The sequence below is a fragment of the Polypterus senegalus genome, chromosome 13 (assembly GCF_016835505.1).
Source record: "Polypterus senegalus isolate Bchr_013 chromosome 13, ASM1683550v1, whole genome shotgun sequence".
In the NCBI taxonomy this organism is placed as follows: Eukaryota; Metazoa; Chordata; class Cladistia; order Polypteriformes; family Polypteridae; genus Polypterus; species Polypterus senegalus.
Window position 1 is genome coordinate 71,992,090 of NC_053166.1, and position 11,335 is coordinate 72,003,424.

Genomic DNA, 11,335 nt, shown 5'->3' on the forward strand with positions numbered 1-11,335 from the left:
TATCACTGGCTTTCTGTATTTGTAGTGCTATTTGCTCCCTTTCCGACTGACAATACGATTTCAGTGTTGTTCTTTCTGACTGACTGCTGCTATTTGTTCGCTTTTCAGCGTATTGTAAATAACATAAATTCATCTCACTGTAGTGCTTATTCGTATTTATGTAATACCATGTAACACATAATTGTCCGGCTTTTCGCTAATATACCCATGCCACAGATAAAAGACGTAGAATTGGAAGGTCCACTTCAGGTGCCACAACAAAGTCTATTTCAAGCCCATTTCAAACGCCACACCACACAGAATCCAGAGTAGAGGAACTTGCAATAAAATGTCAATCAGAAAAATATTTGTTCTATTTCTATGTTCTGTTTCTTTCATTTGGGATATTCACCAGTTATACGTAAATTCCCGGGCAATACCGGGTACTCTTGCTAGCACAAAATTAAACTTATTTGATATTGTCATGTTTAGTCCCTGGGCATGTCACCAGAGCATCCCGCAAAATAATCCAACTTGTGTAAATGAACTAAAATTAAAAATTACTAGCAAAGTCATCTAATGTAGCACGACCTTCCCTATAACAGCAAAAGCTAGTTAAGAACATCAGTAATGATTTTTTAATTTAGCTTGCCTTGTTTTGTTTTTATGTACATTTTCTTTGCTTGTACTTAGCAATGGTTTTTATTTATAAGGGAATGCTGATTAATCTTTATTTCATTGTTATTAAAAGTTATCACAGAATTATTCAGAAACACAGCAGACTTAACTGTACATTTATTTTTGACAGAGGATTTTCTTTCATTCAGTTTGATTTACTCCATGTGTTCTATTTATTTTATTTTCCTAATAAAAATGCAGTGAAATTGCCTGTTTTTGGAAAATGTTTTCTTTTACTTCACAATTTTCATATGTCATATTGTGTAGTACCATCCATAATTGACATAACTGGAAAGCTGAAAATGTTCAAACTCAAAGTACATAAAGCACTTGCAGCTAAAAATACCAAAGTATGCCCAGATGAATTGTTTGGGCTTAGGTATCAAAGTAATAAAAAGCATTAGCGTATTGCTGTTGTAGTCTTAATCCTTTTGCTTTTATTTATTCTAGAATGTATGTTTTTGGTGGCTGGGTCCCCTTGGTCATGGATGATGTGAAAGTTGCAACACATGAAAAGGAATGGAAATGTACAAACACGTTGGCCTGTCTAAATCTGGGTAAATGTACTACATAATAATTTTTTGTAAGAAATGCGTTAACCGGGGGTATCCACTCTTTACAAGGTGTAATATGTAGAACTTCTATCTATTTACAATTCTTGACATATTAAATGGCAGTATTTTTTTCTGTACAAGTAGTTCATTTCTTTATTTTTTTATTGACTTTATTTATTCAAATGACCTTATTTTCGTTTTCTTCTCTATTCTTATAAAAATAGAATTATTTTTCCCTTTATTGTTTTGTATTTAGTTTGAAAAGCAGACTAATCTTGGTTCTTTATCTTATTCGATCATTCACATGAATTAATAGGAAAAGAGTTCTGTGCCTTGCGGTAAATCAGTTAAACAAAAAAAAATTTGGAAGGCTTAACATACACACAAATTATAAATAAAAAATGCACAATTAAGGAAATTAATCTAATAATATATTCAGTGATCCCTCACTATATCGCGCTTCGACTTTCGCGGCTTCACTCCATCGCAGATTTTAAATGTAAGCATGTCTAAATATATTTCACGGATTTTTCGCTGGCTCGCGAATTTCTGCAGACAATGGGTCTTTCAATTTATGGTAAATGCTTCCTCAGTTTGCCCAGTTGATTTCATACAAGGGACGCTATTGGCGGATGGCTGAGAAGCTACCCAATCAGAGCATGTATTACGTATTAAATAAAACTCCTCAATGATATGATATGCTTCTCCCGTGGTGCATCGCACACTGAAAAGCTCTAACAGTCCGTATTGATTTTTCATTGTTTGCTTTTCTCTGTCTCTCTCTCACTCTGACATTCTCTGCTCCAGACGGAGGGGGTGTGAGCAGAGGGGCCGTTTGCTTAGAAGATACGGACACTCCTCTTAAAAATGCTGAAAAGCTGCCTTCACATTGATCCCTTCATTGCGCCGCTTTATCGCGGTGCTTGCATACTTAAAAGCGCAACAGCCCTATTGGTTTTTGATTGTTTACTTTACTCTCTCTCACGCACCTTGAAGAGGAAGATATGTTTGCATTCTTTTAATTGTGAGAAAGAACTGTCATCTCTGTCTTGTCATGGAGCACAGTTTAAACTTTTAACTAAAGGGTGTTATTTCATGTCTAGAGGGCTCTAATAATGTTAAAAATGTATTTAGAAGGTTGTAATATTAGATTTATTAATAAAGAATCCTACTTCGTGGAAATTCATTTATCTGTCTGGAGCGGATTAACCGCGATAAACGAGGGTTTACTGTATAACTGCGGAGAACATTTATAAACAGTGTGGGAGAGTTTCTAAGAGCTTAAAATATATAAAAATAACCATACTAACATATGGTTTCTACTTCGCGGATTTTCACCTATTGCGGGGGGTTCTGGAACCCCCGCGATCGAGGAGGGATTACTGTAATTCTTGTCACAACCATATTTCTCAGCACAAGTGTTTTAGAAAGCACCTTTTCATTGCATACAGGGTACCCTGTTTACATTTAAATTGTTTTGCCCTAATTTAAACCAAATTGTTTAGATTGAATATTCAACTTTCATTGTGCATTAGCGATTATAATCAATAACGTCATTATTAGGTAGTTTTTGTTCTTTTCTTTTTTTTCCAAGCACCCTCCAATCATAAAGCAATTCTCTTCCGTCTGTACAAAGAGGCAAGACACCTAAATTGTCAATTACACCCAGGAATATAGCTAATGTTACGTAGTCTCCCATCTTCACATAGAGAATACACACATACTTGTGTGACATGCAGTGTATAATTGGTTTGCCAGATCATGGAAGACATACAAGCCTTAAAGCCACTATTACAACTTTATAAATACCTGTTAGTTAGAAGTTTTTTATAAGTACAAAGTGTTGATCTTTCACACTCCACAAATTGTAACTTTTGCAAATTAACTCAATTTATGCAAATAGATACTCTCCGCAACCCATAAAAGTAATTGGAAAAACTGCACAAATGTGTAACATTTCTGAAGAAATAGCGTTCTGTCCAGTCCTTCATTTTCCAAATAAGAAATGTGTTTTTTTTTTTTTACCTTCTTTATTAATTTTATTGCAATCCATACAAATTAATCAAGTCTTTACTAAAAAAAAAATTGAGTTAAGGACAAATCGATCCCCGCCCCTGAGAGAGAGAGCAAGCCTAGAAGAAATGTTTTTTTAAAAAAACAGAAAAACACCTGATTGGGTGTAACTGGCACTTTACAGTGTCGCACAGTACTGACAGTTATGTAAAGGATGTATATGTGGCAGTTAAAGTCATCTGCTTTGTTTGAACATACATAAACTCAGTTTCTATGACATCTTACAAAATTATGTACATTTTAGTACAAACAGATTAATGGAGCTTACTGACTGGGACATTTGCATTTAAACCAACTTAAATTGACTGTGTAATACAAAATCTTTCCAAAAATCACACAAGTCAATAGCAAAGGCAATACATCTGAGTAACTTTGACGTTGTCCAAAATGTGATTGCTAGATGACTGGGTCGGAGAATCTCTAAAATGGCAGGGTTTGTGGGATGCTCTCAGTATGCGCTGGTTGGTACCTACCAAACGTTGTCCAGGGTTGGTATCTACTCAGTAAGCTTTCTTTTCATTGGTTTTGAACAGGTGCATAGTGAAGTTGTCATCCACAAATATAATCTTTGAAGTGGAACTATTGCAAATGTATTTTAACTCTCAGCTTTGTTCACCTAGTGCTGCAGTAAATAAGGAGGAGATATTGTTAAACATCAGCATACAGATTCATATTTTAGCTAGGCTTATTCAATAATTTACGTACTTTTTTTTTTTTTTAATGTTCTGGATAAACATGCCATTCTTCTGGTATGAGCACGGTCTGTTTAATGCAGCATTTGAAAGCACTTATTAGATGTTTTTATGTTGTTACATTTTATGGGGTTGTTTTATTATGCAAGTATTAAATAGAAACTATACAATGATAGTATAATACTTGATATGTGATGATAAGTACATAAAAATTGGTAATGTGTGCTGTGTCTTGGCAATCGTGTATATTATCCTAACTTTTTAAATCTTTGTTCACTTTGTTCAAAACCACCAAAGTTGTTTTTAAAAATTTCTTTACCTCTTAATTGGCAGTGCTACCTGGTACAAGACCCAAATTAAGTTCTTTTTATTTTATCAGTCCCTTCTTGTTTTATTTTAAATGTCTCGCCATGTATTTAAAAGGCGGAATACTTGTCTACATTTGTGCCTTAGAAAAAATTAAAAGGTCATTTTTGTGACTGTTTGGTCTGAATTGCTCATTTGTAACTATTTTCCATTTTTTCTTTTTTCATCCTGTAGATTCTATGACCTGGGAGCCAATTGTAATGGACACACTGGAAGATAACATCCCTCGGGCAAGAGCAGGTCACTGTGCTGTTGCTATCAATTCCCGACTGTATGTGTGGAGTGGGCGTGATGGATACCGTAAAGCCTGGAACAACCAAGTCTGCTGCAAAGACTTGTGGTATCTTGAGACTGGTAAGAATTATGTTACTCTTTTTAATAGACAATATTTTCTACCGTAATAACACCTACTTCAGTTTATTTTTTCAATACACTGTACATTGATTTAGTAACAGTTCTAGTAATAAACTATCACGTCAAATGGGTATGTAGTTCCACATATTTGCATATATAAATAGTTATTAAAATTATTTTGAAAAATAAAGTGTAAAGGTGATCTAATTTAAAAAAATAACTGAGTTATTTTTAGCTTCAATGTATGCCTCTTTGGCACGAAACATCTTGTTGGCATTTCTTGTAATTGTGTTGTAGTCTCCTACGCCAACTTGGAAAAAGTTTTATCTATTTCTTCTTCCTGATCTTCAGCCTTGTGATGCTTGTGGGCTTTCTTGCTTGTACTGTCTGCTTCATGTCTCTCCCCTGCACATTTCTCAACCAATGTGGATTAGCAAATTTCGCCAAAGCATTTTTTGTAGCAAATTTTTTTGTTCGCCCTTGTTAGTCAAATTATTTACTGATAATTCGGCTGTTTTATTTATATAAATGTGTGTGTGTATATATATATATGTGTGTGTGTGTGTGTATAGATAGATATAGATATATAGATATATAGATAGATATATATACACACACACATACATACACACACCAGGGCCCCATAGTACTTTGCGAGGCCAGTGCGACATCTTCCGAAGCTGTAACAGCTAACATTGATGGAGCCTGTCAGCCCTCCCCACCAAACACAGGAGACTCTATGAAATAATAACGAAAGGTTTATTACTATTTACAAGAGGTTTCAGTCATGAATTTGAATTTTCTGCCTTTAAAAGACATGTATTTTTTCTAATTTTTGGCATTTCCACTTTGTTTTGATGAAATAATATAAATGCATGTCTCTGACTTGCATTCTTTCTTCTTTGATCTTACAGAGGCACGATGGTACCGCAAAGCTCAGGTCACCTTTTAGGCCACACTAATGAAACATATACAGCATAAGTAACGAGTTATCTCCGTTTCTGAAGTTGTAATGTATTACAATAAATAGTTATGATTTAAAAAATGTTAATTGTGTCAATTGCAAGTATACAAAAAGCTTCGCTAGACTGCTGTATAAAGTTGGTCCACCTACTTTTTTAGTGCCAGCTGACGTCTTCAAATTGCCGGCCATCAACAGGGTTTGTGAGCAACAATGAAGATGGTTTTAAATGGGCTAGACATTATCAAATACTACATAATAAAACCATCTGACTGAGAAATTTTCAAAGCCATTAAGTAGTACTAGGTTGTTGTATTGTGTTAGCCATTTTGAATATAGTGAAAAGTCAAGCAAAATGACACCTTTTAAGTTACCAGAACCAGGATGCTAAAACTATAACTCAACTTGATAAAGGCCAATGCTAAGAATCATTAATCAGAAAGTTTGCTCAAGGTGTTTCACCAATGTGAAGATTAATCTTCGAGTCACATCAGTATAAGAGGAGGTGCGTGCCCAATGCATGCACAATTAGCCACCTGCAGATAAAAAAAAAACACAAACATTGTTAGCCTCCACCCCCCAAAAACACAGGAGAGACTATGAAATAATAAAAGGATTATTACTTTTTACATGATGTTTCTATTGTTTTGATAGGGAAAAAAGTGCAAAATATAAGTGCAGACACTTTGGGGAGTCATCAGTGCGACTTCAAAGAAATAGAATGAGTCAGCTGTTTCAATTGTGACATGCCACTTTGAATTTTCTGCCTTTGAAAGTCTTACATATTTTTATTCTGACTTTTGACTACAATTTCAGCATTTCCTTTTTGTTTTGACAAAATCTATGATTGTGCATGCATCTCTGACTGTTTTTTTTTTTTTTGATCTCAGGGGAGGCATAGTGGTCCTGTGGTTGGCATTGCTGTCCCACAGCTTAGATCACCCTCAGGGACACTTTAAAGACGACTGCACCCTTATAATCCAGTCAAGTCTAGTTCAGTTAGTCCTTCCCCATTGACTTTAATGCAGTTTGCCAAGTTTGGCAAATATTGCACATTTCCATGATTTTTGGGGAACTCATGGCGAAGCGATCTCGGCTGTTTTCAACCTTCTACACAAATACTCTCTAGTATCATGTAGAATTCGTGACAGAACCTGACAGAAAGGCAGGTTCAAAATGAAAGTTGGCATGAACAATTTTTAATCAAAGGCAGTTGTTTATAATTCTAAACACAGCTGGCCAAAATTTCAGATGTCAACTGTACCTTTGTTTCATCTTTCCAGAGCCCATTGTTCCATTAATCCTGTTTGGATGTTTTCAGCCTCTGCTAAACTTTCATTTGTACATCTACAATTATTTTGTGAATGAGTTGACTGAAGCACTTTGACACTGAAAGAAGTCAGGCCTGTCTGTTAATGCTTTAATATTATCATTGGGTTCCTTGCTTCCTTGCACCATATTTTGGTCAGCATTAGGGCTGAATTTGCTGAGATACCCTGTCTTTTATAGATGACCATTTTATTTCATTCTCTCCATTTATAGATAAGATTTTTAAACAATGGATTAATTGACTTCAGTTTGCTTGAAAGGTTTTAAACCTTTCCTAGAAATGTTGGCATCACCAGTCTTTCTTCTGAGGGCCTAATAACTTTTTAATTCTATGCACCTGTTTGGGTACATTTGTTTCTATTTTTATGTAGTAATAATAAGGGTGTATTAACCTTTCCTCATAAGGAATTTCCTTCTAATTCCTCATTCTTTTTCTTAACTTGCAGACGTGTGTAGACTGTTTATATCCACTGTAAATTTGTTGTATACTGTATAAATTCTTTTTATTGAAGTTTGTAGTTTTTGAAGAACATTCCTATTACTGTATCATGACAACTTTTTAAGTTTTAATGCTGTTTTCACACATTTCATTTTTATTTGAAATGGTGTGTAATCCTTGTTATTAGGGTTAGCTATAGTTACCTTTGTGGCCACATTTAAGGTACAAGAAGACTGTAAAAATGCATTAATAAGATTGTATATTCTGATTTATATGCTTCTGTGCTTTTAAAAGTATTAGAGAATTCTGAAGAATCACTCTTGACTGTGAAGACTTGTAATCTAGATTTCGGTTCACTTGTTTTCCTGTTACTTTTTTCTTACTTTTTTTTTTTTTCTCCTTTCTCCTTGATCCCCTATCCTCATTTTTTACATACAGAAAAACCTCCTGCTCCCTCACGAGTTCAACTGGTTCGTGCTAACACAAACTCACTTGAAGTGAGTTGGGGTGCTGTTCCTACTGCAGATAGCTACTTACTGCAGTTGCAGAAATATGATATCCCAGCAGCAACTGCAGTTACTTCTCCAACTCTAAATCCTACTCCTTCTCTGCCAGTAAACCCTCCTAAAAGCCCTGCCCCAGCTGCAGCAGCACCCTCAGCCCAGAGCCTTCCACACACGGGTATTACCCTTGTTCCACAGTCTGCTTCACCAACAACATCAGGGCTGCCTGTTCTGCCATCCATGCCAGGAAGTCCTCTTGGTGCTGCCACTGCAAGGGGACCAGGTAAGACTGACTCGTGATGTTTAACTGTTCGGCGTTATTTACATGTGCATCTAGTAATGACCAACTAAATGTGATATATCTAAAAAGGGTTGTGCTTCATAGCAGTACCTGTAGATTGTCTTTGTAGCACTAGTATGTAAGGTTTTTAGTTTTAAGTTTAAGTTAAAGTATCCATGTTTCATGCTTTAGTGAACTAGACAAGTACATAAGCTTTCAGTTTTTGTGTAATATGTGGAGGTAAAGCAAGTTAAAATTTCTGTACAGATATCAATTGACTATTAGTGTTACAGATTATTTCAAACAATTTTTATAAGTTTTGTTTTAAAATATTCTATTTCCAGCCATTTTGAAAGTGGCAGCTCCCCAGTCCTCTACAGGAACATCAATTGTAACAGTGCGACAAGCTAACCAGGTGGGGAAATCTCCTGTCACAGTCACATCCTTACCAGCTGGGGTTAGAATGGTAGTTCCAGCACAGAGTGGGCAGGGAGCGGTAAGAAAATTTTATTTAAAAAAAATAACTTTGAATATGCAATTTATTTGTGAACTAAACCAATAAATCTTGAAATAAAAAATGTACACAAATTTGATTTGTTTGTAGTTCTAGCCTTTCATCATACTAACCTTAACCCTAAAAAATGCACAACTAATTGAAAAGTTTAAATACAAACATTTGAGTTTCTCAGTTTGACTTTTGCGATTTGTATTTACATCATTGTTGTCATCGCATTGGCAAGTAAATTAACTTAAATGGAGGAAACAGCTTTGAAAAATCATTAAACACACAAACGTATGCATATTTATTTATGCAACTTCAGAAGTTTCCAGTGCTATCAGAAGAAAACACTGACTTGCTTTGATGGTATGACATCAGTTTTGATGCAAGATGATAAAAAAGCACAGATTTAAAATGCATTGGAGTGCTTTTTAAAATGGACAGAACCCCATATTGCTAGAATGGGTTGCATTATACCTGAAAGGCACTCATGTATCAGGGAAGTGTATTTGAAGGTAAGTTAAAAGCTGTTTAAAAGAGCAGAGCTGTGGAGGAGCTAAGGAAACTTAAGTATTAATTTGGATTCACAAAATTAAAAGCACAACACTTTAAAATGGGAAATTGCTAAACAATAAGAAATATTGTAGCATATAGTATTTATAGCATTAAACTGATCACTGTACAACAATTTTTTTGAAAAGTCTTGCTTCCTGAAAAATTTTTGCTGATTGTGACAGGTACCTACTGGGTATGCACAAATGTAGTTTTGTTTTACTGCATCATGTAGGAACTCTGATGAATAGACATTTACATGTTTACTGACAATAACTTATTTAGTCATGTTTATGTTTCACATAAGCTATTAAATTCAACAGAATTAAAAGTGTTTTGCTCCTGATTTTGTTTTGTATTCAATGTCTGGTACATCATGTTGCAGTGTCCAACAGTAGTCAGCAAGCATTAACGGATTCCAGTTACCCTGGTTTCATTTCTCCATCGTAGCAATGTCCTGGTGAAACCTTTCACCGTGTTCGTCACTCACGGCACCGAGATTTGCGGGGAAAAAGTCCATTAATCTACTATACATTGTTATGGCCGATAAACATATTCATTTGGGGGTGGAATTGTTACAAAAAATGACATTATTAAAACATTTATGAAATGATGAAAGTGTTTCAAGTATTCTTTCAATTTACGGATAAGAAGAACAGTGAACGATATAGAGCGTGGTGCCGACAAAATTAGAAAACGTGTTTGATAAGGGAGACCACTGATGGTAATGCTATTTTAGATTAATATTAACCAGTAAACCCCTGATTATGTAAAGAATCGCAAATCCAAGAATGGCAATCACTTTCTGTGCCCTCCGATCTTTGGAGGGATGAAAAATCATGAAGGGTGGGAGCATCCTGGGAAAGTTTTTTCATTTAATTAAATTAATATATTTGTACTAAAATTAACCAATTTATTAAAACTAAAATTGAAATTTAATTGTTATATCATTTAAGTCCAAAATGTCTTTGAGTTGCTGCACTCAAAAGTAAAAAATATATTGGAGTGCAAAGGTTTAAATGAAGTAAATTGGAAACAAAAAATTCATAAAATGGTAAATTCAAAATAGTTAATCAAAAATTTCCTTATAAACAACATTTTTGGTAAAATGGTTTCCTGTCCTTAAATCAGCTCTGCCTGGTAAGGAGTAGTTAAAAGCTTCACTTTAACATCACATGAACGCCACACTCTTGAAAAGGCAACATAAAGTTGTCCATGTCCAAATACAGGCTCAGATAGGTAAATCCTTACTTTGTCCATGCAGTTTCCTCTGATATTCTTTGTGATGAACAATTGCGCAAGCCTTTTAAACGCTTCTCTCGTTGCTTTGTTGTCTCGTTTTGCACGTCTATCCGATACATGAGCTCTTTCTTTTTGGAGCTGTGACTCCTTTGCTTCTGGTGTTTCAGACGTGTGTTGTAGGTGCCTTTGTTCATTCTTTTTATGCATGCAGTCTCGTTTTTGTTTTTCTGTGGCTGTGTCGTTTAGTTAGAAGTCGTTTGCTGTTAGGAATCATAATTGAACTTACTTTTAACACTGAATTACCCTAATGTGATTCAAATAAGCCACACTGACTGCTGGCACTGTGGAGTGGAGAACACTGACTGCTGGCACTGTGGAGTGGAGAACACTGACTGCTGGCACTGTGGAGTGGAGAACACTGACTGCTGGCACTGTGGAGTAGCTGACTGGTGGCACTGTCAGTAGTTACTACTACCTCAAGTTTATTTTACAGGTTGTGTTGCGTTGTTTGGACACCTCCTATTGACTCTGGGAAGCCGCTGGGTTTGACTCTGGGAAGCTGAGGCACTGTGTACGTGCGCTTTTGAAGCCACCTAGTTTCCTGATGGTGACGGCGGCGGATTCGCGTGCTGAAGTGACAATGGCGGCGGATCCTGGCTTGGAGATCTATATTACTAAATGAAGGTTGTATATGTGGTATATGTGGTGCTGTAGGGGTTCGTGTTCGGGTGGTGGTTGTATTGTGCACGAAACAAAGGTTGTATGTGCGGTGGTGTTCGCATTTGGGCGGCGATTGTATTGTGCACAGCTTGCTTATGGCCTCTCATCCGTGCA

At 35.7% G+C, this 11,335-nt stretch overlaps 1 protein-coding gene across 2 annotated transcripts in view; it reads left to right on the top strand.

The window, feature by feature from the left end:
- hcfc1b (host cell factor C1b) overlaps positions 1-11,335 on the top strand; it is a 151,264-nt gene that overhangs the window by 67,671 nt on the left and 72,258 nt on the right. For both annotated transcript variants that reach the window (XM_039775220.1, XM_039775221.1), the window contains 4 exons: positions 1,108-1,214; positions 4,517-4,696; positions 7,864-8,211; positions 8,553-8,704. In XM_039775220.1, the coding sequence (XP_039631154.1) occupies positions 1,108-1,214; positions 4,517-4,696; positions 7,864-8,211; positions 8,553-8,704 (787 nt within the window). The remainder of the gene's footprint in view (positions 1-1,107; positions 1,215-4,516; positions 4,697-7,863; positions 8,212-8,552; positions 8,705-11,335) is intronic.